The sequence below is a fragment of the Mobula birostris genome, chromosome 9 (assembly GCF_030028105.1).
Source record: "Mobula birostris isolate sMobBir1 chromosome 9, sMobBir1.hap1, whole genome shotgun sequence".
Taxonomy (NCBI): Eukaryota; Metazoa; Chordata; class Chondrichthyes; order Myliobatiformes; family Myliobatidae; genus Mobula; species Mobula birostris.
Window position 1 is genome coordinate 66,420,925 of NC_092378.1, and position 27,041 is coordinate 66,447,965.

At 41.5% G+C, this 27,041-nt stretch overlaps 1 protein-coding gene across 8 annotated transcripts in view; it reads right to left on the reverse strand.

Annotated features, from left to right (window-relative positions):
- ppp1r12a (protein phosphatase 1, regulatory subunit 12A) overlaps window positions 1-26,819 on the reverse strand; it is a 245,638-nt gene extending 218,819 nt beyond the window's left edge. For 4 of the 8 annotated variants that reach the window (XM_072268200.1, XM_072268199.1, XM_072268198.1 and 1 more), the window contains exon 1: window positions 26,494-26,818. In XM_072268200.1, coding sequence (XP_072124301.1) covers window positions 26,494-26,724 — 231 coding nt within the window. In that variant the 5' untranslated portion in view covers window positions 26,725-26,818. Of the gene's footprint in view, window positions 1-26,493 lie in introns of all 8 variants that reach the window. The other 4 variants (XR_011887191.1, XM_072268194.1, XM_072268197.1 and 1 more) reach the window with 2 other exon arrangements.
- Window positions 26,820-27,041: the final 222 nt, after the last annotated feature.

Consider the following 27,041-nt stretch of genomic DNA (forward strand, 5'->3'; position numbering starts at 1 on the left):
TAGTTCCTTTCCATCACCACTCATTCTCAACAATTTTCCTTTTGGCTCCTCCTGCTTTCTCCAGAACTCAAGGGGTAGCCACGGGCACCAACATGGGCCCCAGGTGTGCCTGCCTTTTGGCTGGATACGTTGAACAGTCCAAGTTTCAAGCCTTCCCTGGTTATGCTCCTCAACTTTTCCTCCTCTATACTGACAACTGCATTGGTGCTGCTTCATGCACCCATGCTGAGCTAATCAAATCCATCAACTTTGCTTCCATCTTCCTCACTGCACTAAAATTCATTTGGTCCATTTTTGACACCTCCCTCCCTTCCTTTTCTTAATCTGTCTCCATCTGAGACAAACTGTCAATCAACATCTTTTATAAACTTACCAATTCCCAAGGTTATTCTGACTATAATTCTTCCCATCTCATCTCCTGCAAAAATGCTATTCTCTTTTTTTCCCACTGCATCTGTCCAAGAATGTGGCTTTTCTTTCCAAGAATCAGAGATGACCACCTCCTCCAAAGAACGGGGTTTCCCTTCCTCCACCATTGATGACTGCCTTCAACTGCATCTCCTCTTCCCCAAACACCCGCATTCACCCCATCTTCCCGGTGCCTTAACAGTGACAGAATTCCTCATCCTTACATACCACCCATGAGCCTCCGCATCCAACACCATTCTCTGCAACTTCCTTCATCCCCAGAGGGATCGTACCACCAAATCTATCTCCTTCCAACCCATCTTTCTGCAGGGATCGCTCCTCCATAATTCCCTTGTCCATTCATCCCTCCCGGCATTTAACCCTGCAAGCAGCAGAAGTGGTCCAAGGCCTCCTCTTTGTCACAATCAGGCCACTGTCAGGGTGGCAGAGGACCTTATATTACGTCTGAACAGCCTCCAACCTGATGGCATGAATATCGATTTTTCCCGGTTTTAAAAAAAAAACCCTCGCCTTTTCTATTCCCCACTCTAGCCTCTTACCTCTTCTATTACTTCCCCCTGCCTCCCCTCCTTTTGTGGTCCACTGTATCAGATTCCCTTCTCTCCAGCCCTTTACTTTTCCTACCCACCTGGCTTCACCCATCACATTCTAGCTTATTCTGCTTCCCCTACCTTTTAATTGTTTTTCCCCCTTTCCTTTCCAGTACTGAAGAAGGGTCTCAGCCCGAAACACTGTTTATTCATTTCCATCGATGCTGCCTGACCTGCTGAGTTCCTCCAGCATTTCGTGTGTTGTTTTGGATTTCCAGCCGCTGCAGAATTTCTCATGGAACGTATTCTGCCTCGAGGTAGGTAACTGGTGTTGCCTGAATTAGAGAAAGTCTTGAGGAAAGGTTAAGCAAGCTGGGGCTTTTCTTTTTGGAGCAATGGGGAATGAAAACTAGCTTGACAGTTGTAAAAGATTGAGAGGCACAGATAGCAAGGTCAGGATAGGAACAGCCAATACTACAGGACAACTGTTCAATGTGAGGGGAAAGAACATTTAGGGGAAATGTCATTTTTAATACAGTGAGAGTGGTAGGTTTGAAACACACTGTCAGGGTGGTGGTAGATGCTGATGTAATAGGGACCTTTTAGAGACTCATAGATGTCAGGAACAGGGAGAGGCTAAGGTTGTGTTGAAGGGAGGATTTGGATTGATTGTAGAGTTGGTTTATATTTGTCACCACAACACCTCAGGCCAAAAGGCCTACAGTGTGTTGTACTGTTTTTACAACACTCTTCAGCCTCTTGGGATCCTGTGCAATGAAGGCGCCATACCAGTCTGTGATGCAACCATGGCATTACAATGAAATCATAAGCAGAAATAATCAGAAATTAATGTGTAGTATGAAACAGGCAGTATTTTGAAGTTAAGGCCTTTTGAAGAACTGCAAGAACTCAATTTAGAAATTTTCATCTTTCACAATTCAACATTGCTCCATGACACATAAATGTTCAGAATCAGGTTTAATACTATTAGCATACATTGTAAAATTTGTTGTTCTGCAGCAGCTGTAGAGTGCAATACATAATAAATAAATTACAAATATATACATATTTAACAAATGAATCTGAAGTTCAATGTTTTAAAAATCAATGCTAAGCATCTCACAGAAAAACAATTATGAAATATGCCAGTTCATCTACACACTGTGTAAGTAAATGGGTTGAAATGCAGATTTTAAAAATGTACTACTGGGGAAGTGACAACTTTAGTTCACTTATGACCAATGTGGTCAAGGTTCCAGTGCTTACTTCTTGTTTTGAAGCTAATGGCAATGTGAGAGATGATCAAAAAATTAGTCAGGGATTGGTTTTTGAGGAAGAAGAAAGATTTAGGAAAGGTATTCCAGACCTTACGATCTTGACAAATGAAGGCATGGACCAATTGTGGAATCCAGAACTGGTGAAATGTGGCTACTTTGAAGGATTATTGGATTGGAGATTACAAAACTATACGTACAAGGTTACTCTTCCACTTGTGTACACACTTATGTCAAGTTATCAAATTTATTTCTCTTTTATCTAGCATGCCCCAGCTTCTGAAAGTAAAGGGACCTGCCTGGCCAACACATACAACACATCTGATGATACCCTACAACAAGAGAGCACCAAATTCTGTACTTTGTTGGAGAAAAACATTGTCTCTCAACATTTTACCATTTTAAATGAGAGGAAATGCAAATTTTAAAAGGAATGTTAAAATTTTGTGTGGAGAATAGAAGATAGGAATGCCACAGGGAAAATGCTAGTACGTGCTAAAACCATCTCTTCGCTATGCCACACAGAGGAAAAGGAATAACTCCAAAGCCAAAAGACTGCCCAATTTATGAGCCAGACAAAATTTGACAGGTGTAATTAAGTTAGCAAACAAAAGACATCATAGTGCAGCATAATTTTGTTGATTCTCTGACCCTTCACTCACAAAAGCCTCTGTGTGTTGGTTGTCATATAGAGAGCCAGCAAAGCACCAAACTTCTGCAAAGCAGTTTTGTTACTCATCACAAGATCAAAAGCAAGGGGTCACTTACAGCCTCAGTTGTCAAAAATAAGCTCTGTCTAGACACATCAATATAATGCCTATTTCTTACATGCTGCCCTGATAATGTGTTAATTTCGTGTTTGCTGGTGATTTCAGTTTTAAGCCCTGAATGAATGTCTGTCCTCAGGACAAGTCAAAGTGTTATACATTCTCCTTTATATAGCACAATCACTAGAATAGAGCATGATGTTCTCCAAAAGAATTGTTTCCGGTATGTTAGAGTGGCTTCCATTCATGGAGAACACCTCTGTGTGACTTTGTTTAATGTGGGAAGGCTGATGCATAGGCAGCCACAGACCAAACAGGTCAGGGACAGGAGCAGGGAATGCAGGACAAATGGGGACCAGCCACAGACCAAACAGGTCAGGGACAGGAGCAGGGAATGCAGGACAAATGGGGATTAACCACTGCTGCAGCCTTTTTCTGCCTTCACTGCCACTGTGATACGTCATTTTTCACCAGTTCCACTGTTGAGGTCTTGGTTGAATTGTTCCTTGACCTTACTGCCATGGGTGACCCTACCAGGAGCTAATGGCCAGTTAGTTAAGCTCCAGATAGCACTGCTCTCGGGATCTCAGGAACTCAAGCCTCTCCACCTTGATAAGCGACACACCTCAGAGAAGACTCTCTTTTATACTCAAGCTTGGTTAATCAGAACCTTCCCCCTCAAATTAGTATTGTTACAGTTCTGAAAGATTAAAATTGTGATCAAATCCACTTAACGTTTTCAATTTCTATAGAATCATAAAACCTATCTTGGATCAATCTATTCCTGTTAAATTTCCTTCAAGAACAATTGGGCAGATTCATTTCTTTATCACATGTACATTGAAACAGTGAAATGCATCGTTTCCTTTAACAATCAACACATGTAAGGTATGTTGGAGGCAGACTGTGTCGTCATACATTCTGGAACCAACATAATGTTCAGCAGAATGACACAGAACACAAGCAACAAAAACAGCAAGCCCCTTTCCTCCCTCCCACCCACACAGTCCTCCAACCCGAGGACAGACCACCAGGCCTCCAGCAGACTTGAAGTTGTTAGCCAAATGTTAAACTTTTGAAATGATGATCACTAATTCAGTGTTTTCTTTGTTTTTGTTGTTCCTCTCCGCCCCTTGTGGTGCATCAGACGACAAATTTGCCAATTTTTTAAGCATTTGTCTACTTTTTACGGGGCCGAGTTGCGAGCTCAAAGCTCAATCCAGCACGGATGACACTACAGCCAGCTAAGATAGTGAAATGGCCAAACAATTCTGCGGTCTTTCTTCTTTTGGGAACTTAATATGCCTGCAGGAGAAAAGCTCAAATACAATATGCTTCTTAAGCAATATTTCTAATTGACAGTCTCAAATTATTCTATTGGCAATAAATTATCCAAACACTAAACAGCTAAAAAATACTGTAACCAGACATGTCTGGGAGGGGAAAATCTATACTTATCCAGCTAAGTACTTTGAACAGTTGAAGTGGAAATGTTTGTGCACCATTATAGTTGGCTGAAAATCCGAATGGAAAAAATGCCTGCAATGCAACAGCTTGTAATTTTGTGCGCCCATCGCTTTACCTTAAAGAATTAAATGCAGAACATCACGGATGACTTCATTCAAATGAACTTGCAATGAGACAGATGAAAAAATTAAATTTCAAACTGAAGATCTTAATGTGCAATCCCATTTGTTATACCACTAACATAAGGAGGAAATTTATTCTCCAAATACATTTGCATGTACAGTATCAGGAATTTATTAGACAAAAAATAACATTCAACAATTATACAGAATAAAGAATTATATAAAATATAAAATTAAAAGTACAGATATGAATAAAATGTGCATAAATACCCAAATACCAGGATGAATTTTCAACATAGACAACATTATAAAAAGTGCCTTACAATGCAGTGTCTGAGGTAATATATAAAGGGGGCGGGGGGAGCTAACTAGAATGGTTGATCAGAAAGGGGTAGTGGAGGTATAATTCGTCCATCAGTGCTGATCACCCCATCTTTAACCAAGCTGTTCCACCGTGAACACGATCTGTTATGAGTCAACATGATGCTTTCAGATCAGGTCATGCATAGCACATATCTCCGCCGCACCGCTCAGGTGTGTTTCTGGGGTACAGGGGCTAGCGACCCTTGTGCCTGTTCTATGTACTTGCTGTTCTGTCGCTGAGCAGCAGTGAACCATCTGATTGGCCTATCAGAGATAGGGAACTAGTTGACTTGATCAGCATTTCTGATCTGGCTATTGCTCACGATTGCACTTAATAAAAAAAATTAACTACCTGGGGGAAGAAAGTTTTTAAGACGGAGTGAAGTTTTTTGTTTTAATAGCTAATAGTGCTTTCCAGGAGGAAGCCTTTGAAAAAGACAGTTTGCTGGGTGGGTAATACCTGCAATAGCATTCCTCTGGCCTGGACACTGAGCCCTGTGGCAATGGTAGACTGGAGCCAATGACCTTTCCTGCTGTCCTGACAGTTCACTGTCATTTTCATATATTGAGAGAAGCAACTGTTTTGGGAAACAAATTGCTGGCAAACAATGTGACTTCTGGTAGCAGACAGATACAGAATGCCACCAAGCTAATTATCAATAAGTCCAGAATAAGCTCATTCAATGCTTAGACTGGCAATATCATGGAAATTCTCATTACTGCCATGTTTACTAACTGATCACAATTTTATGTATTTATATTGTACCCAGAATACCTCAATATGCATTTATATTGTACCCAGAACACCTCAATATGCTTAACGTCAAGAGAAATCAACTGATGAGAAAGAGGAACTAAGACAGCTGGCCCAAACCTTGGACTGGAATGATTTAAGAACATTCTTGAAAGGAAAGTCAAGCTGGAGACAGCTTAAAGAAGCAATTCCAGCCTGGGCTGTCTTAAATGGATTAACATTTGCCCTTGAATGGGTCAAAGAGGTGTGCCCGGAGTATTAAAATATTGGAAATTTAGACAAGCATTCGGGGAGGGAAGAGTTTACTCCAATACTCTTAACCAATCTTACATTGACAGATAACTTCTTTTGTTAACTGAGAAACCTATCTGCACAAACTGTATAGTCCATGTATTATAACAGTAACCACACTTTAAAAGTCTTCATCTTGTGCAAACCCTTTGAGTTGTTCTGTAAGGACAGATGAAAGATGTGATTTAAATTTAAGGTGTGTGTTTCTTGGAATTGCAATTTCATTAAAACTTAAGAAATTCTTTATTAAGATTCAGTCCAATACTGCAAATTTCAAAGTTCACCTTGAAGAATTTTGCTCAAAAGAACAAAGCATTGGACAAGCAGCAAATGCAGAAGAGTTGATAGTTGCACTCAGACTGACACAGGAAATTGCACAATTATTTTCAAAGCTGTAAGTGCAGCATGCTTGCAACAAACAGGAAGTTCTTGTCCATCATTAAACTGCAAGCCCCTTTAGAAAATTCCTGCACTAACATATACACGCTTTCCATTTGCTCAGGCAGTCTAAAGCCAATTGCATTTACTGAATTAAAAGTTGTAAAAGAACCATTATTTGAAGGCAAAGCTTGTATGGAAATATAAAAATGCCTAGCTTAGCACAAGTTTCTTGGAAGAATCTTTTTTAAGTCTTAATGAAATTGCAATTATCTCCATTATAATTCAATTTAACATTACAAAGCATTTCATGCCACTGCTTAGCTCTAGTTAAAGTTTCCAGACTTCAGAGAATGGGAACATATAGTTACAAAGATGCAAAATGACCCAATAATCAGAACAAAAATGACTGATGAGATTAAAAAACACACACACAAAAAAACACGGAATATAAAATATCAAACCACTGAAACACTCTTGAAATGTTCATAAAGTTCAGTTCAATTCACCACTATTTTGTTTGTTGACTGCAGGTCACAGAGCCCGTCCGCCCCGATCAAAATCACACAAAATAGCAATAAAAAGAGTGGGTAACCAGAAACACATCATAACATGAACTACGGAATCCAATCCACAAACCCTGAGTGAACCAAGACTCCAGATCTTTCCTCCTCTGGGAGCAGCAAGCAAGAGAGAGACCGGTCAAATGCAGGTCGATGGCAATGAACGCCCGCTCACCTTTAATTGGCAACATCGGCAAGAAACGGACTCTATATTGGTCACACATCACCTCCAGGACTCTCTGCCTCCAAGCCACACACTCTGCTTCAAATTTCACTGAATTCCTTCAGAGACAGCGACATGCCGGATCGCTCAATTAGCCCAAAAACACCAACAAAATGTAAATCACAGCTAATAGCAGCAGAACTATATTTGAAAGTAGTCATTTTGTGAACTGTTTGAAGGATGTCACCTCTAGTTGTGTTGTTCGCTGCACCATCTTCTTCTATGCAATACTGCATAGGCTCATCCACTGATTTTTCCTCTCTTATCAATATTACCTTGTAATTGAAATAAATTTAACATACTAAATGTTAAAAAAATCTCTTAACAGTGCACTGGATTTTGATTACATTTTCTGTTCAGTTACTTGAAGGTATTTAAGGAACATAACACCGTCTCACTTGCCTTTTGAAAAGCACCTTGCTCTGACATCCATTTGGGGTTACCAAGTAGTTTATGCTTATCAGCATGTACTTTGGGACACAAGATCACCCTAAAACCTGCAGGCAGTAAGTCTCCACCTGAGAGCGCCTGCAATTATAAACAAAAAATTTGCAGATGCTGGAAATCTAAAGCAATGTACACAGGATGCAGGAGGAACTCAGCAGGTCAGGCAGCATTAATAGAAATGAACAGTTAACATTTTGGGCTGAGAACCTTCCTGAGGACTGGAAAGGGAGAAAACGCCAGAACAAACAGGTGGCGGAGGGAAAGTAGAAGAGTCAGAAGGTGAAGCCAGGTGGGTAGGAAAAACAAAGGCTGGAGAGGAAGGAATCTGACCGGAGAAAGGGTGAGGGATGGGCACCAGAGGGAAATGATTGGTAGGTGAGAAGAGGTAAGAGGCAGAGGTCATAATGGGAAAGAGAGGCGAGCGGGAGAGAAATATTTTAATACAAGGAGAAATCAATATTCATGCTATCAGGTTGGGGGCTACCTAGACGGAATACAAGGTGTTGCTCCCCCACCCTCAGGGTAGCTCATTGTGGCACAAGTGGAGTCCCTAGACCAGGAAGTACCAGAAAGGAAACCGGAATTAAAATGTTTGGTAACTGGGAAGTTCTGTTTTTGGTGGATGGAGTGAAGGTGCTCGACAAAGCAGTTCCCCAATTTACGATGGGTCTCACCAATGTGGAGGTGGCTGCAATAGGAGCACCAGACAATAAATGACCCCAGCTGGTTCACAGGTGAAGTGTTGCTTCACCAGGAAGGACTGTTTGGGGCCATGGATGAAGGCGAGGGAGGAGGTGAATAGGTGAATGGGCAGGTATAGCACTTTGGCCGTTTGCAGGGTTAAGTGCTGGAGGGATGCACTGACAAGGGAATCATAGAGGGACTGATCCCTATGGAAAGTGGAGAGTGGGGGTGGGGTGGGGGGAAAGAAGTGGGGTAAAGATATCTTTGGTGGTAGGATCCTTTTAGAGATTGCGGAGGCTGCTGAGGCTTCTGGGGTGCTAAGTAAGGACAACAAGAACTCTATCAATGTTGAAGTGGCAGGAAGATGGGGTAAGTACAGATACCTGGGAACTGGTGGCGACGTAGGTCAGGACAGCTTCAATGGTGGAGGAAGAGAAACCCTATTCTTTGAAGGACGACGACATCTGATATCCTGGAAAGGAAAGCCTCCTGCTGGGACCAGATGCGAAGTCGAAGGAATTGAGAAAAGGGAACAGCATTTTTTGTCTACCTCGGCAATTAGTTCTATTATATAAAAACTCCTTTAGCCTTTAATCATTAGAGTAGGATAAAATAAACAAGGCACCTGGTATTATGCACTCTTCTGATACCCTGGCAGTCACTGACATTCGGCCAGAAAGTCAAAACAAAATTTTGCTGTAGGAATCTATGTTTCTACAGTCAAGCTACAAAAATCCTACAAAAAAAAAGTGGATACAACCTTGTCCTTCACAGATAAAGCCATCCCTGCCGTTGAGTAACATTACACGGAATGCTGTCGCAGGAAAACAGCATCCATCAAGGACGCCCACCAAGCCATGCAATGCTCTCTTCTCGCTGCTGCCATCAGGAAGGTGGTACAGGAGCCTCAATACCCGGTTCAGGAACAGTTGTTATTCTCAAACATCAGGCTTGTGAACCAGTGGGGATAACTGCACTCAACTTCACTTGCCCTGTCATTAAAATGTTCCCACAAACTATTGACTCTCTTTTAAGGACTCATCTCATGGTCTTGATATTTATTGCTTATTTTATTATTTTTGCTTTTTTCTTTTGTATTTACACAATTTGTCTTTTGCACATTGATTGTCTGCCCTGTTGGGTGTGGTATCTCATTGATTTTATTACAGTTCTTGGATTCACTGAGTATGCCCACAAGTAAACAAATCTCATGTGGTCATATATGGTGACTTTGAATTAAGTGCAGGCTATTTAAGTGGACTCCTCACACAGCCATTTTCGTGACTGACCTGAAGTTATATATAGCAAGTTACCACTGTGTATACACCTTCAATTAACTGCCATTTCCAAGTTATACTGGTATTCAAGTCTTCAAGCAAGGTCAAAGCAAGGAGAAAATAATATAATTTAAAATAAGAATTAATTGTGAAAGCTTCAGCACAAGATATTTTACAGATGCTGGCAATCTTGAGCAACTCAAAATGCTGAAGAAACTCAGCAAGTCAGGCAGCACCTAAAGAGGGGAATAAACAATTGATGTTTTGGGCCAAGACCTTTCATTAGTACTGATTAAGGACTGGGACCTTAATTTAACTTTTACCTCCTCCAATCCTACAATTTTTGCTGGAGGAACTCAGCAGGTTAAACAACATCAATGAAAATGAGTAAATATTCGGCATTTGGGGCCAAAACCCCTTCATCATGACCCTTCATTTTTTAAGTAATTGGTTTACATTTTGAACAACATCTTTTCACCTGATCAGCTAGAACTATTTCAAGGAGCATAGTGCATAAATCAGTTGAAACATTCCTCATCCTAACCCATGGACAGGTCAATAGGAAAATCTTCTCAGACTGCCAAGCAATTGGCCACTTACTTCCTACTCATTCTCTCAAATTAATAGTAATCAACCCAATTCCATGAGTTAACAGCTAGATTTTATACTACCAAATGGACACCAACAGTAGTACTGCACAACCTGCACACTAAAAGAACCAAGAAAAACCAACATGGCTAGACTGGTTATAAATTTCAGAAAACCATTCTATTTCTATAAAAAATTAACTGTTGATGAACAGTGCTGGTGTTACAAAAATTCACATAAATTGCAGCTTGGTTCACCTTGCAGCACTTTTTCTAAGCAGAAGCTTGCTGGTTTGGGCACATTATCTGAGCAATCAGACTAGATAACAGTGAAATGTGTCATTTGCATCATCAGCAAATACATGACAGGGCAGCCCACAAGGATCGTCACATTCTGGTGCCAACATCACATGTTCACAATACTCTCATTCTTCTATCACAGCCTATCTCTAATACTATCACAACGCTCATTACTTTTTTTTTTGTTTATTTTATTTATTTGGGACTCCTCAGTAGTATCGTGGCTAACTGACACTATTACAGCTCAGGGCAGAATTCGGAGTTCAATTATGATATCGTCTATCAGGTGTTTGTACGTCCTCTCAACAAATACATGGGTTTCCTCGGGGTGTTCTGGTTTCCTCCCACATTCCAAAGATGTGCCGATTAGTAGGTTAACTGATCATTGTAAATTGTCCTGTGATTAGACTAAAGTTAAATGGGGGGGTTGCTGGGCGGCGCAAGTAATTAAGATCCTAAGACATAGGAGCAGAAGTAAGCCATTCGGCCCATCGAGTCCAATCCGCCATTCAATCATGGGCTGATCCAATTCTTCCAGTCATCCCCTCCTCCCCTGCCTTCTCCTCATACCCTTTGATGCCCTGGCTAATCAAGAAGCTATCTCTGCTTTAAATGCACCCAACGACTTGGCCTCCACGGCTGCTCATGGAAACAAATTCCACAGATGGGCCACACTATCTCTAAATAAACATTCATTTATAAAAAGCTTGCCCAGTTATTCACCATCATGAAGAGCACATCACACCATATCAAAGGCATAGTTCTTGTGTTACCGTTCCTCACAATAAACATCAAAAAGAAATATTTTTCTTCACTTGGATACTTCCAGTTTAAATTTACATGTGTAGATCCAGCTAGCAAATCCTTGTTAAATGTTCAAGGACATTTGAATGATATTCCAAATTGACAGTCAAACAAAATTACTTCTCATGTCAGTGTAACACTGCCAAACTACTCAATCAGTCAATTAGGGTTGAACAGTTTTGGTCCCTATGGTTATGCATTTCAAGTTTGAGATTCAGTAACTAACAACTTGCAACATTTCCTCCTAATTGGGCATTGTGATGTCCAGAATGAATTGGCATTTTCTTCGGAACGTTGGTGAACTACCTTCTTGAACCACAGTAGCCATCTCGTGAAGACACTCCCAAAGGTTTTGCTCCATGAGAAATTCTAGGATTTTGATCCAGTGTTTGAGGAATTGTAAAATATTCTCAGTCTGGAACGGGATAAAACTTACAACAATCGACTTGCCCTATGTGCTTTTCTGCTCTTGCTATTCTAGACCACAAACAGTTGGTGAATTAAGCTGCAACTAAGTCTGAGGAGTTCTTACAATAGGCACCAAATAATATACACCATCCCTACACTATCGTTGAAGAAGCTGAAAGACAAGCTAATTCCGCCTGGATGGTGTTAAGCTTCTTGAATAAGGTTGGAGTTGAGACAGCACCACTTCTGGGCAAAATCCCAATCGAACACGTTTTCATACACAATTGAAGATGAACAGGCAGGGTTGGCTAAGCTGGGTATCTGTTTAGTATCATGCAGAAAGCGATTCCAGATCATCTCTCCTCCTCTGATCTGAAATGTTCACTATTTCTTGCTCAGTGAATGTTTCCAGGATGTTGTTTCTATTTCAGATCTGCAGCAGCTGTATATTTTCAATGTCCTCTTATCCATACTGTACTTTATTGTAATTTCATATGGGTGTTGACTAGGCCATAACAAGGAGTAGCTAGTAGGAAATCACACTGCAGAGATCCTGGAGTTACACACAGGCCAAATCAGGAAAGGATAGCTGATTCTTCTTCACAATTAACCAGTTACATTATATTAGAGGCCCATTTAGCCCTCAAGTACACTGTACCTTTTGATGACATTAAAGCTAATGTGCTGCCCAAACACATGCATGTTTTTACCTGCCCACCACCCCCACGCTAAAATTTTGGATGAAAAATCTCTCATTTAAAAGTAAAGATTAATTTAGTACTACCTTTTGTGGAGCACAACTGCAAATTTCTACAATTTGTTGGAGTTTAGAATAGGGGAGGATTCTCATTGAAACCCATCGAATATTAAAAGACCTTGGAAAGAATAGACGTTAAGTGGATGTTTCCTAGAGTGGAGGAGTCTTAAAATCCAGAGTACATAGCCTCAGAATAGAGGGGCATCACTTTAATACAGACTACAAGGATTTTTTTTCTAAACCAGAGGTTGGTGAATCTGTAGAATTCATTGCACAGACAGCTGTGGTGGGTAAGTCATTGGGTGATTAGGAAGGACATCAAAGGTTACGGGGAGAAGTCAAGAGAATGGGTTTGAGGAGGAAAATAAATCAGCTATGATAGAATGGCAGAGCAGACTCAATGGGCCGAATGACCTAATTCTGCTTTTATGGTCTTGATGCCTGAAGAGCCTAGGTCCCAAGTCAGAGACCACCCAGCAAGCTAATTTATCATTTCATAATATATTGAATACTTTAAAAAATCAGAACCAGATTTATTTCCACTGACATGTGATGCGAAATTTGTTTTGAGGCAGCAGCACATTGCATTCCATTATTTTTCGAAGTTTCAGGAGCCAATAGTCTAGCTTGCTGTCTCTCCCATGATCACTGCCTGTGATATATTTAAGTCCAAATTTTCATTTCACTGAATTCAAATTCCCTGTCTGGGGTTGGGGCGGGGAGGGGTAGTTTAATGCTCTAAAGCATCAATCATCAGGATTCATTTTCTGCTACTGTCTATAAGGAATTTCTATGTTTCCACTTCTCCCCATGAAGGTACAGGTTTCCTCCAGGTGTTCCGGTTTCATCCCACATTCCAAAGATGTATGGGTCAGGGTTATTTAGCAGCAGAATCATGGTGACACTTGCAGGATGCACCCAGCACATCCTCAGACTGTTGGTCATTAACACAAATGACATACTTCACTGTATGTTTTGATGCATATGTGACAAATAAGCTGGTCTCACCTTTAAATCCGATAAATGAAGTTGTGATTTCAAATCATCAATCAATGCTTCTGGATAACAAGACCAGTAACTTATTAAGCTGCATTACACATTAGATCACACCTAGAGTTTTGCATTCTCTGTAGTTGTGGATTTCAGCGAGAAGAGTCTGGTTTGCCTTGGACTAAAAACTCTGGGAAACCAGTGCAACTTGATTGTTCAACTGGGGCACAACTGTGGCGTAGAACTCAGGATGACTCATTTACAGCACCATCGATCACTGATCAGAGTCAATTCCTGCTACTGTCTGTAAGGAGTTTGTATGTCCTCCCCGTGACTGTATGGTTTCCTCCCACATTCCAAAGATATACCACTAGTGTTAATGAGTTATAGGCATGTTATGCTGGCACCCAGGAGCATGGCAATACTTGTGATTGCCCAGCACAATTCTCGCTGATTCGATTTCACATAAACAACACATTTTGCCTGTTTTTGATTTTTCGATGTGCATGTGATAAAGTTAATAAAGATAATCTTTGCTCCATCCAGACTGTCATCATTACAAATTACAAGATTCAAGTTTAGAAAGTTTATGGAAACACGTTCTTAAAAAAAGTGTGTATGCACAATGAATTCAATTGACCACTTGGTCAGAAATCCAAAACACATCATGACATTAGTTTTTAAACAAAGACCCAAAGTTTAATTAAAATCTGATAAAGCTTTCTTCATCTTGAAAGACATTCCCAAGGTGTGTTCAATTCACATACATTGAAAAAGATACACAAGGTATAATGTGACTACAATACCTGAAAGGGAGTTCAGATGAAGTTTGGCTAAATTTTAGACCAGATGGAGACTAGACAGAGACTCAAGCAAGCCAAAGCTAAGTTTTAAGATCCACTATTTAATACTCAGTATCACATATATAACTGAAAATCACAAGATGATGCCTGACCTGCCGAGTTCCTCCAACATTGTGTGTATGTTCCCACATCTGCAGAATCATTTGCTGCTCCATGGCAACATCTCTTTGAGGTATATCTACCCACAAGAAATTTAAATCTTCCCTTTGACTGGAGTTCATCAAGACCCTCTTAACTGCTTCCCCTCTGTACAGGTTGTACTCCTTCCCCGCTCCTCAACTTATCCTGGCTTACTTCCCCTTTCCTTTCCAGTCCTGAAGGTTCTCAGCCATAAATGCTAACTGTTTATTCCTTTCCATGGATGCTGCCCGACCTACTAAGCTCATCCAGCTTTCTGTGTATGCTGCTCTGGATGTCCAGCATCTGCAGTATCTTGTGCCTATAAATGAAATTAAATGCCTGCATTGGAGATCGAGTTTCGAAGTTTAACATGGGCTCTCCATTCAGCAGGCTTCACTACTTCCAATTGCTAATACACCACTGCACTCACACTAAAGCCACAACCTCAGAACATATCCCCAAAACATTCTTGTTAGGATCTCAAAAGTTAAAAATAGTAGGCAGACAAAACAGTGGTGTTACAAGTTGTTTCTTAAAGAGAGATACTGAATACTTGAGGGAAGGAATTTCAGTGCATAGAGCCAAAGCAGCTGAAGGCACTGATCCCAATGGTGATGTAATGAGAGGTTAATAGAAAGGGCGGGGTACTCAGAGCAACTCAACAGTTGATGTGAAACTGCTCAGACCCGCTGTTGGACTTTGTGAAACTAACAGATGTTCCCACCCATGCTCTTAACTTTTAAAATTAAATCAACTTAAATCATATTCAGAGATTTCGTAGACAGTCAGTCATGACAACACTGCCTGAAAAGTTGACTGTTTATTCATTTCCATAGATGCTGCCTGACGTGTGGAGTTCCCTCCAGCATTTTGTGTTGCTGCTGCTCTGATTTCCAGCATCAGCAGTCACACAAAGCTTTCTCCAAGCATAGGTGCAAATCAAAAACCACAATAAAACTGAGTTTGCTCGTGGTACTTCCCATCTCAAAGCTGCAATTCCTGGAATGTTTGTGTAGTCTAATTGCAGACTCTAATGAGACAAACAGATAGAAAGTAAACTACCATATAAGGTTTTATCCAAGTGAACTGCTGCAATCCAATGCCGAGCCTTTATTGCCTATGAAAAGCAACAAGAACTCACAACTATAAATGGAATTTCATTTCACAAAATATATACCATGATATACACTGAAAACAAAATTTTTGGACCTCTGTATTCATAAATTCTACACAACTAAAGGGCAAAAGGGGATATCTTCACCCCAATGAACTAATTCCACAACCTAGGGACTCACTTTTAAGGCTCTACAACTTGTGTTCTCAATATTTATTGCTTATTATCTTTTCTTTTTGTATTTGCAGTTTGTTGTCTTTTGCACATCTGTTGCTTGTTAGTTTTCATTGATTATTACATTTCTTTCTATTTATTATGAATATCAACAAGGAAGTGAATCTGAGGGTTGTATATGATGACACACATGTACTTTGATAATAAATTTATTTTGAATTCCACACCCCCGCCCAAGTTCAGCATTTTCTTATAAAACTCTGCTCCATAAACCTAGTTGTCACTAGAAAGAAACTTATTTATCCGTTTTGATCAGAGTGTACACACCCAATTCTAACTAAATTTGCTATAAACCAAGCATGTGGTAGATCTACATCCCATCTCTGTATTGCAACATCAGCAATTTGCAAAATATAACTGACATCTTCCCACTAACAATTTTGCACATTTAACAATGTAGTTTTGAAAGAGCAAATTGGTAATTATTGTGCCAAAACAATATAAGAAAAGTTGTCCAAATAACTGACACATTGGACAAAGTGCTAAAATATATTTCAAAGGCAGCAAGATTAGATTATGAAAATTAACTTTGTCACACGTACGTCAAGACCACAACTATACATTGAAATGTCATTTGCAACAACAACCAAGCCAATCCGAGGATATTCTGAGGATAGTTCACAAGTGTCGCCATGCATAGCACCAACACAGCATGTCACAACTTTCTAACCTGTATGTCTTGGCAATATGAGGGGAATCTGGAGCACATGGAGAAAACCCAAGCCGTCACAGCGAAAATGTACAAACTCTTTCCAACACACACAAAATGTTAGAGGAACTCAGCAGGCTAGGCAGCATCTATGGAAAAGACTACAGTCGACATTTCGGGCTGAGACCCTTCAGCAGACCTCAATGAGCAACTGAGAAATTTCAACTGAAGGTAATCTGGAACAAATGAAAATTCAGACCAGTGAGTATCAATGAGTAGAACAAGCATGATGTTTTGGAAGCAACACACACAAAATGCTGGAGGAACTCAGCAGGCTAGGTAGCATCTATGGAAAAGAGTAAATAGTCGACGCTTCAGGCCAAGACCCTTCATCAGGACTTCTTCATGAAATGCTGATGAAGGGTCTCAGCCCAAAATGTCAAATATTTACTCTTTTCCATAGATGTTGCCTGGTCTGCTGAGTTCCTCCAGGATTTTGTGTGTGTTGCATTGTGATATTTTGGAAATCTGATACATTTTAAGAATACAGTTAAGATACTTCTATGAAATAAAAGTATGGATGCCAAAGATTTATTTATTTTGATTCATTTAGAGATATAACGTGGAACAGGCCTTTCCAGCCCAATAAGCCACACCACCCTGCAACGCGCCTATTTAACTCTAGCCTAACCACGGGACAATTGACAATGACCAATTAACCTACTAAACTGTAAGCCTTTGGATTGAGGAGAAACTGAAGCACCCACACTGAACTAAAAATAAAAATTGTTGGAAACATTCAGATCAGGTAGAAAAATGTTGAGACAGAAAACAGTTAATTTTGGTCCCAGCTGATGAATGTATTATTTTGCTTTTCCTATAAGCTATAGAGAATTTGCCCATAAAATGGAGCTACTCAATGGACTGAATGGCTTGACTTTGTTCCTATGTCTTGTGAAAATTCACAAATGCCAATGAGTAGATTTTCTTTGATAATAGCCCATATTTAAATGATAGCATGGATTTTGCTGGCATATGTTAGCATGTCTCGTAGATGTCAGAATGCCTCACTTGTATTGTCGAACATACATACTTGGCATCAGGAGCACATCAGTCACTGCTGCACTGAAATGGAAATGCTCCTGTTTCATGATGCAAGAAATGGGTAGATCACAAGCAGAGATAAAACTAACTCATTGCAATGAAGGTAAACTGGGCAATAAATACTCAATGTGAAAATGCAACAATTTTCCATCATTATGATTAAAGAGTAGCTTTTTGTACTGCATCAGATCTGAAGTTACAAATATTTCATTCACTTTTACACTTGTGTACTAGAAATGATATTTAACAATCTTGAAATAGTCATGTCTTCTGCTAATACACAAGCACTCCAAACACTTGAAAACAAACTACAGTTGTCATTCTACTGCTGTACAACAATGTCAGCTGCCTTCTTTCAAGATGACCAGAAAACCATGGCACTCAGCCCTCTCCTGCAGACATGGATGATTCTAGTCTTACCTTGCCAATAATTAACTTTTAATCAAAACCATAAACTGATTGATTAATCATCACATTATCTTTTGTGAGTGCTCACTGCCATTTTTCCCAAAAATGACAAAAGCTCTTCAAAAGCTGTAAAACTTTGGGTTAAAACAAGATTTAAAATGTTCTGTATAAATGCAAATACCTTTAACTATTCAGAGAAGTACAAACTCAAACTTTTACCAGAGACAAGCTCACTGCTTTGAACATCCTATTTGAGACTAGGATTGAATTGCACGGATAACGAAACAGTAAGATTTGAATTCTTTTGCACATGTTAAGACCATAACTGGATTGTTGTCACATTCCCAGTCTTCCTGTGCACATACACACTCAGCCCAGAGCATTAAGAAACTCTTCTTGGGCTAATGTAGTGGGAACTTGACAGTGTCCTGTACAGGAAACTGGTGCAAATTGCTAGCCTCTGCTGGTGCTCAGATTCGTGGGATTTTCAGTGAAAATGTAAGGTGTTTGCCAATGTTACAGCAACCTTGATACAAACCTGACATTCTTTCCGCAGAGTTTTAGGGCACTGAGAACAGGTAAGCACAGGTGAAATGCACTTTTTCTTTTACAAAGATCTTAAGACATGAAAGCAGAGTGAGGCTGCTCGGCCCACCGAGTCCGCACTGACATTCCATCATGGCTGAAACATTATCCCTCTCAACCCCACTCTTACGCCTTCTTTCCGTAACCTTTGATGCCCTGACTAACCAATCAACCTTTCTTCCCCCCCCCATTTGCCGATATGTAGAGGTGACTTAAGCTGCAATCAAATTATAAATTTACCCGCTATGATCATCTCATACCAGCAAGCACAAGTTCTTGACCATTACAGTACTAAGCCACTGATTCACACAATCTGTTTTGTCATTCATTCCTCTGTACCTTGCATAGCAAGATCTCAAACTGAGAAAATAACATTTACAGGATATTATTTCTAACTGCTATCATCAGCAACAAAATTGTCAACAACTTAGCCAGTTTAGTACAGCAATATTTTCCACTTACTCTCTGGTACACGGACAAAATAAAGAAAATATTCACTCAGTGGCCACTTTATTTGGAACACCTACTTATTAGTGCCAAAATCCTAATCAATCATATGGAAGCAACTCAATGCAGAAAAGCTTGCAGATATGGTTAAGAGGTTCAGCTGTTGTTCAGATCAAATATCGGAATGGGGAAGAAATGTGATCACAATGACTTTCTTCGTGTTGATATCCGACGGGATGGTTTGAGGATCTCAGAAAAGGCTGATCTCCTGGGGTCTTCACTCACAACAGTCTTTAGAGCAGGGGTTCCCAACCTTTTTTACATGATGAACCCCGCCATTAATTAAGGGGTCCGTGCACCCCAGCTTGGGAACCCCTGCTCCTGAGTTTAGAGAATGGTGTGAAAAACAATAAAACATCCAGTTAATGGCAGTTCCGTGCCTGAAAACACTTTATTAATGAGAGAGGTCAGAGGAAAATGGCTAGTCCAGTTCAAGCTGACAGGAAGGTGACAGTAACTCAAATACCCACGCATTACAGCAGTGGTGTGTAGAAGAGCATCTCTGAATGCACAAGATTTCAAACCCTGAAGCAGCAAAAGACCACACCAGGTTTCACTCCTGTACCTATTACAGTGGCCAAAATGAGTGCCTCAAAGTCAGGTTTAATATCACTGGCATACATCACAAAATTTGTTTTGCAACAGTAGTAATTGCAATACATAGTCATAAAAACTACAAAATGTACAAAACTAAATTAAGTAGAGCAAAAATAGAGAGAAAAATTCTGAGGAAGTGTTGATGGGTTAATTGTCCATTCAGAAATGTTTCTGAAACATTGAGCGTGCATCTTCAGGCTCCTGTACCTCTACCTTGATGGTAGCAATGAGAAGAGGAAATGTCCTGGGTGATAGGGTTCCATAATGGATGCCTCATTTTTGAGGCATCATCTTTTGAAGATGCCCTCAATGCTGGGGAAGCTCGTGCCCATGATGTAGCTGACTGACTTTACAAACTTCTGCAGATTTTTCCAATACTGTGCAGTGGCCCCTCCATACCAGACAGTGATACCCCTCAGCTACAATGAGAAAGTTGTGGAAGGTTGCACCTGCTTTCTTGGGGAGCTGTAAAATTAGGGTTCAATTCCCACCGCTGCTTGTAAGAAGTTTGTACCTTCTTCCTTGACTACATGGACTTATCGGAATTCTATGTTGGTACCGGAAATGTGGCATCACTTGTAGGCGGCCCAGCACAATCCTCATTTATTTGTTCGGACACCAATAATGCATTTCACTGCTTGTTTCAAAGTATATGTAACATATATATTGGTTTTAATGATGATCAGCTTCGTCAAGAACGGAGGCCAAGAGCAGACTTGATGGAAGTAGTTAAAATTATGAGAAGCATAGATTGAGTAAATACTCATAACTCATCCCCAGGATAGCGGTAGTATACACTTGAAGGACAAGTGTTTTTTCCACCTCCTCCAGAGTGGTAGGTGCCTGAAACAGGCTGCCAGGGGAAGCAGATAACCAGAGAGACATTCCAGAAACTTTCAGATAACCACATGAATATGGAGAAGATGCAGGAATATACATCATGTACAAGCAGAAGTAATTAGTTTAATTTGCATCAAACCTATGTGAGTGATACTAAACCTGAGCAACAAACACAAAATGCTGGAGGAACTCAAATCAGGCAGCACCTATGGAAATGAATAAACAGTCGATATTTCGGGCCAAGACCCTTCATCAGGACTGGAAAGGGAGGGGGAAGATGCCAGAATAAAAAGGTGTGGGGAAGAAGAAGAAGAATAGCTAGAAGGTGAAAGGTGAAGCCAGGAAGATGGGACAGGTAAAGGGCTGGAGAAGAAATCTGATGGGGGGGGGGAGAGGAGAGTGGACCATAGGAGAAAGAAAAGGAGGGGGAAATGACTGGCAGGTGAGAAGATGTGAGAGGCCAGAATAAGGAACGGAAGATGGGAGATGGGACACTTATTTTTAAACCAAAAAATTGATTGTCATGTCATCAGGTTGGAGGCTACCCAGATGGAATTCAAGGTGTTGCTCCTTGGCCCAGAGTATGGCCTCGTCGTTGGACAAGAGTAGGCTGTGGACCGACGTGCTGGAACAGGAATGGGAATTAAAATGTTCAGCCACCTGGAAGCTCTACTTTTGGCAGATGTAGTGGAGGAGCATAATTAAGTGGTCTCCCAATTTACAAGTATCACCAATGCAGAAGAAGCCACATCGACAGAACCAGACCCAACAGACAACCCCTGCAGATTCACAGGTGAAGTGTTTCCTCACCTAGAAAGATTGTTAAGGCCCTGAATGGAGGAGAGGGAAGAAGTGAATGGGTAGGTCTAGCATTTGGGTTGCTTGCAGGGATAAGTGCCGGGAGGGATGAATGGACAAGGGAATCACGGAGGGAACAATTCCTGCAAAAAGCAGAGGGTGGGGGGGGGGCGGTAAAGATGCTTGGATCCCTTAGGAAATGGCGGAAGTTGCAGAGACTGATGGGGTGATAGATAAGGACAAGTGTAACTCTGTCACTGTTAAGGCAGTGGGAAGATGGGCAGCCTCAATAGCAGAGGAAGGGAAACCCAGTTCCTTGAAGGAGGACAACTCTGATGTCCTGGAAAGAAAAGCCACATCCTGGGAACAGGTGCGGCAGAGACAAAGGAACTGAGAAAGGGGAATAGCATTTTTAAGAGGACATAGAGTGAGAACAGGTTTAGTAAAGATAGCTGTGAGAGAATAACTATGTTGATAGTTTGTCTCTGGAGAGATCGGGAAAGGGGAGGGAGGTGTCAGAAATGGACTAAGTGAATTTAAGGGCAGGATGGAAGTTAGAAGCACAGCTGTTGAAATTGACAAGCTCAGCATCAGTGCATGAAGCAGGAGCAATGCAGTCTCAGAGCAGTGGAGGAAGAGTTGAAGAGCATTAGCAGAAAGGCTAGGAACATGGACTGCTCTACATAGCCAACAAAAAGGTAGGCATAGCTAGGGCCCATGGCTACCATGTCTGGTGAAAGTGGGAGGAGCCAAGGGAGAAATCACTGAGCACCAGTTCCTGCCAGACAGAGGAGGGGGAACTGGTTGGATCTTTTATTAAGAAGGAAGGGTAGAGCACTAAGGTCTTCTTGATGGGGGATAGAAGTATATAGGGACTGGACATCCACGGTGAAAATGAGGCTGTCAGGGCCAGGGAATTAGAAGCTAGTGGGGGGAATTGAGAGCATGAGAAGTGTTGCAGATATAGGTGGGAAGTGTCTGAACCAAGAGGGGGCAGAACGGAGTCAAGGTATGAGGACACGAGTTCACAAGGCAGGAGCAGGCACAGACAGTGGGCCTACCTGTACTGTCAGGTTTGTGGACCTTGGGTAGGAGGTAGAAGTGAGCAGAGCAGGGCAAGGGAACCAGTGTTGGCCAAATGGCCTGTTCCCATGCTGTAACAATCTATGTTCTATGGAATGATTTTAGTCTTGCAAATCCCTTACCTCATTATTTTGTCTTTTTGCACTAATTTCATTGATATATTTCTTATAGTAATTCAGTTCTTTAATTACATATTGCAATGTACTGCTGCAGCAAAAAAAAATTTCAAGACATACTCCAGCGATATTAAGCCTGATTCTGAAAATTTAGGTGCCAAACATTTCACTGTGACTGACATTTTCAATTTTGATACTTTGATATAAATAAAAGATTCAGACTATCGTAACTATATTCCAAGAAAGACACTATTCTACTAGAATTACACACCAAATAGAAACAGATTCTTAAAGTTGCACTCCTGACTGCACTTCACTCCTCCAGTCCATGCCAGACTGCCTACATTAAATGATAGGTGAGATAAAGATTCCGCAACTTTCAGGGAAAAAACACTAGCTGCTGCCAATTGGTGCCACCATATATAACAGAGCATCAAGGTGTATAAGTATACGCTAGGAAAGGTCACAACATTTGAAATACAATAAATAATGTTGTTCAAAAGAAAATAGCAAAATAGTCTGCAAATTGTGGTCTAATGCTTAGAAACATTTAATTTTCTATACATTTCTTATTGCAATTTAGCTTTTATGTATAGCAACGTACTGCTGCAGGAAAAAAAAACAAATTTCACAATGTACTGTATGTTAGTGATATTAAACCTGAGCAACACACAAAATGCTGGAGTAACTCAGCAGGTCATGCAACACTGATGGAAATGAACAGTCCACATTTCAGGCTGAGACCCTCATCAGTACCAAAACACCGACAGTTGATTCATTCTTGCCTGATTTGCTGAGTTCCTCTGGCTTTCTGTGTATGTTGCTCTGGATCTCCAGCATCAGTAGAATCTCAAGCTTATATTAAATCTGATTCCAAAAAATCGAAAATCAGCACATTTCAAGGAAAGCAAGTATAGAAAAATATGTGCCCCTTTGATTATGAATCTGACTGGAACACTAATGATCAAAATCTATTGAGGTGCCTTGGCATTTAAATATAGAACTGCATTACACTTGCTGCTAATTTCTCTTTACTACCAATTGTCCAAGCAATAAGATTCAAAAAATTTCCGAATGAAGCAGAAGACTTGAGATGTTGCAAGCCTAGCAGCTTTCGTTAAATATACAGTGCCTAAGTATGCAACACCTCGAAAAATTCCTGGCACTTTTCTATCATTTCTATTTTCCAACTAAATCGGCAACCTCAATCATAAGACATTTCAAACCTGTCAGTTGAGGAATGCATCCACTCCTATACTATGATTTGCATTGTCTGTCGTTTTAGGAATGCACACTAAAGAATGGCAAGCTGGAATGTTTCCACCCATCTGATATCACCACAAGTCCCATACAGTGCACAGTGAATCACATCGCCTTATGCTATAGAATACTGTATCCTTAAAAGGAAATGTTTAGACATATGTCATGATAAGAACATCAAATCCAAATTTCAGGTCACCTTGCAATGTTAGTTTCTGAAGAGTGCACTTCAAATTTTTAGTTCTGAAAGCTTGCCATGTTAATTAACCAAATGTCTTGACATATTAACTTGACAAATCTGCTAAAAGTTAAGCTCTCCCATGCAGTCAACTCAGATCGGCAAAGAATTGCACTGCCATACACATATTAAAATTGGTTTATGTTAAAATTGCATTTCAGATGTTAGCTTCAACAATTAGTATCAGTTTAATTTAAATATAACAAAGAACATAAATTTTCCAAATACTCTTGTAGTGGGAATACTAGTGTGAACTTTAAACACTGAAAGGAACACAATGACTGCCTTAAGCAACAAAAAAAGTCGGAGATTAGGTAAAGATTTCAGACCTGCATGCAATATAATTGTTTTAAAAAATGTAGCTCTTCTGTTACATTGGCATCACAGAACACCTCGATTAAAATCATTAAATGAATGGACGGGAATTGTAACAGTCCAGCATGTGAAGGTGTTCAACAAGACCAAAGCAAACACATCAACCCTTCACAGAGGCAGAAAAGGTGCTGTAGATCAGTCCTTTATCAATACATTAAAAACTGAGCACTAATGCACATATTCAACATCGCACAGTTAACAAAAAAGAATTGAATCCATTTCCACAATGTTGTCATGACAAGGAAAAATAATATGAAGTATTACTATAACTATGTACACGAGACCATAAGACACAGGAGTAGAGTTAGGCCATTCAGTTCACCGAATCTGCTCTGCCATTCCATCATGATTGATTATTCTCCTCAACCGCATTCTCCTGCCTTCTACTCCATAACCTTTGATGTCCTTACTCATCAAGGACCTACTGACTTTCACTTTAAATATACCCAATGACCTGCCCTCCACAGCCATCGGTGGCAATGAATTCACGATTCACCACTCTCTAAACTAAAGAAATTCGTCTTCTCTTTTCTAAAGGGACCTCACTCTATTCTGAGGCTGTGTCCTCTGGTTCTAGACACCCTCACTATCGGAAACATCCTCTCCACATCCACTATCTCTTTCAATATTCAGTGGGTTTCAATGAGATACCCTTCATTCTTCTAAACTCAAGTATAGGATCAGAGCCATCAAACACGCCTCATGCATTCACCCTTTCATTCTCATGAACTCCTGTGACAATTAATTCAATAACCTTCATCTTCCTTTTTTGGTGTTAAGCACTACCCCTGTGGTGACAGCAGAGTAATTAGTGCTATGTATAGAGACTGTAGTAGAGCTGAGCTCTGAACCTTCTGTCAACCCGCACCTCAACTTCAGCAGAGCAGCCAAGTGGTTTTAACTGTGGTTTGCAGAATCCAAGGAGACCTTGGTTCTCAAGACTTAATGCAACACAATCTCCACAGGAATGCAAGTAGAAATGTGAACGACAGAAGGGTCAGTACAAGCCTAAAACATACTCCTCTGCACACAACCTGGGTTTAGAATGACATCTTACATTTGGAGATGCCATTGACACTCAGCTGTCGGCAGATGGTTTACTGTGTATAAATCAGCACCACTGATGCTCACATATATTGACAATCTTAATGTTATCCCCCACACACATGGGCGTCAGAGATCATGTGTCCTCCCTTTCTAAACACTATAATCTTCTGTGACAATTGGTTGTGTGGGTGTGGGGTAGGAACTGGCTTCCAAAAAAGTTGAAGGAGGAGGAAATCGTGTCAGAGGAAGGGGCATCCAGCCCAGAGGGCAAGAACTGGAGAAGGGGATCCAACCCCCAGGGGAAAAGGAGAGGATTCTGTCCTGGGGGGTGGGAAGGGTCCAGTCCCAGGGGAGGAAATGACAGGGAAGTGAGGAGAGGGGAAGAGAAGATCCTACTCAAGGAGAATTGGCAAGGGATGGAGATATCCTGTCTGGTGGGGGCCACAGGAGAAAGGAAAAGATGGCGGGTTGGGTGGTCCAGTCCATACGCTCTCCAGAAGAGGGGTGGAGAGCCCTCCAGGCTGGATGCCCCAGTGGGGAAAGAGAATGAGGCAGGGTGGAAACAAAGATCCCGTCCCGTGCAGTTGGGGGAGTGAAGGCAATAAGTTGAGCCCTGGGAGTGAGGCAGGAAAACCTTTTCCTAGAGGGGAGGAAAATTGGTGTTGGGGGGGGGGAACAAAACCCTGGCATGAGCTGTAACAGAGTTGGACCCAGTAACGGAGGAGTAACACCCCCCGCCCCCCCCCCCGAGAGAGAGCTAGGATTGTCACGGAAGGAGGTGGCCCAACCCCCTGGATTGGGCGGGGGGGGGGGGAGAGAGAGAAGAGTAGGAGTCCTGAACCGGTGGCATAGGTGTGAGGAGAGGGGAAAGGGATCTGTCACGGGGGTGGATGAAGGAAGTGGAGGGAGTTTAGGAAAGGTGTGGGTTCCAGCGCCCAGGGTTAGAGGTAAGAAGGGAAGAGGCCCCGTCGCGGGGGGAGAATGAGGGAAGGGGAGGGTACAGACACGGAGCTGGGGTAGAAGAGAAGGGTATCCAGCTCCCAGGGGTAGGGGTGAGAAGGCCCTGTCGGAGGGATAGTGGAGGGAAGGGAAGAGAGGGTTTGTAATCTCGAATAGTGACGACCACCCAAAGCCGCCCACCTGGTGCAGCGCCGTCAGCCCGTCCACATTGGCGTAGTTGATGTCGGAGCCGTGGTCCAGCAGCTTCTTCACCTCCTCCGTGTCGCCGCTCGAGCAGGCGGCCAGGAAGACGGCGCCATCGTCGAACTTAACCTTGGTCTTCTTCTTCTTCAACACGGGAGGCTCGAGCTCCGTCTCGGAGCCCAGCCAGCGCTTCAGCTGCTCGTTGCGCTTCTGCTTGGCGTCCGCCATCTTCTGCCTTCACCTCGTCCGCCGCCCGCCCGCTACCCCAGCGATGTGGGAGCCATGGCGCCGCTCATCTGCATAACCTCGCGAGAGCTGCTCCGGGCCGCCCCGCCATGCGTCACTCAAAACGCAACAGCGGGGCGGGACCATGATGTCACGGTGCTATGACATCACTAGCAACCAGCTACGTCGTGTTGGTCCTCTTAAAATTGGTGCCAGTGTTTATTCCCCTCCATAGATGCTGCCTGACCTACAGTTTCTCCGGCATTTTGTGTGTTTTGCTCTGGATTTCAGCATCTGCAGTATCTCTAGTGTCACTGATT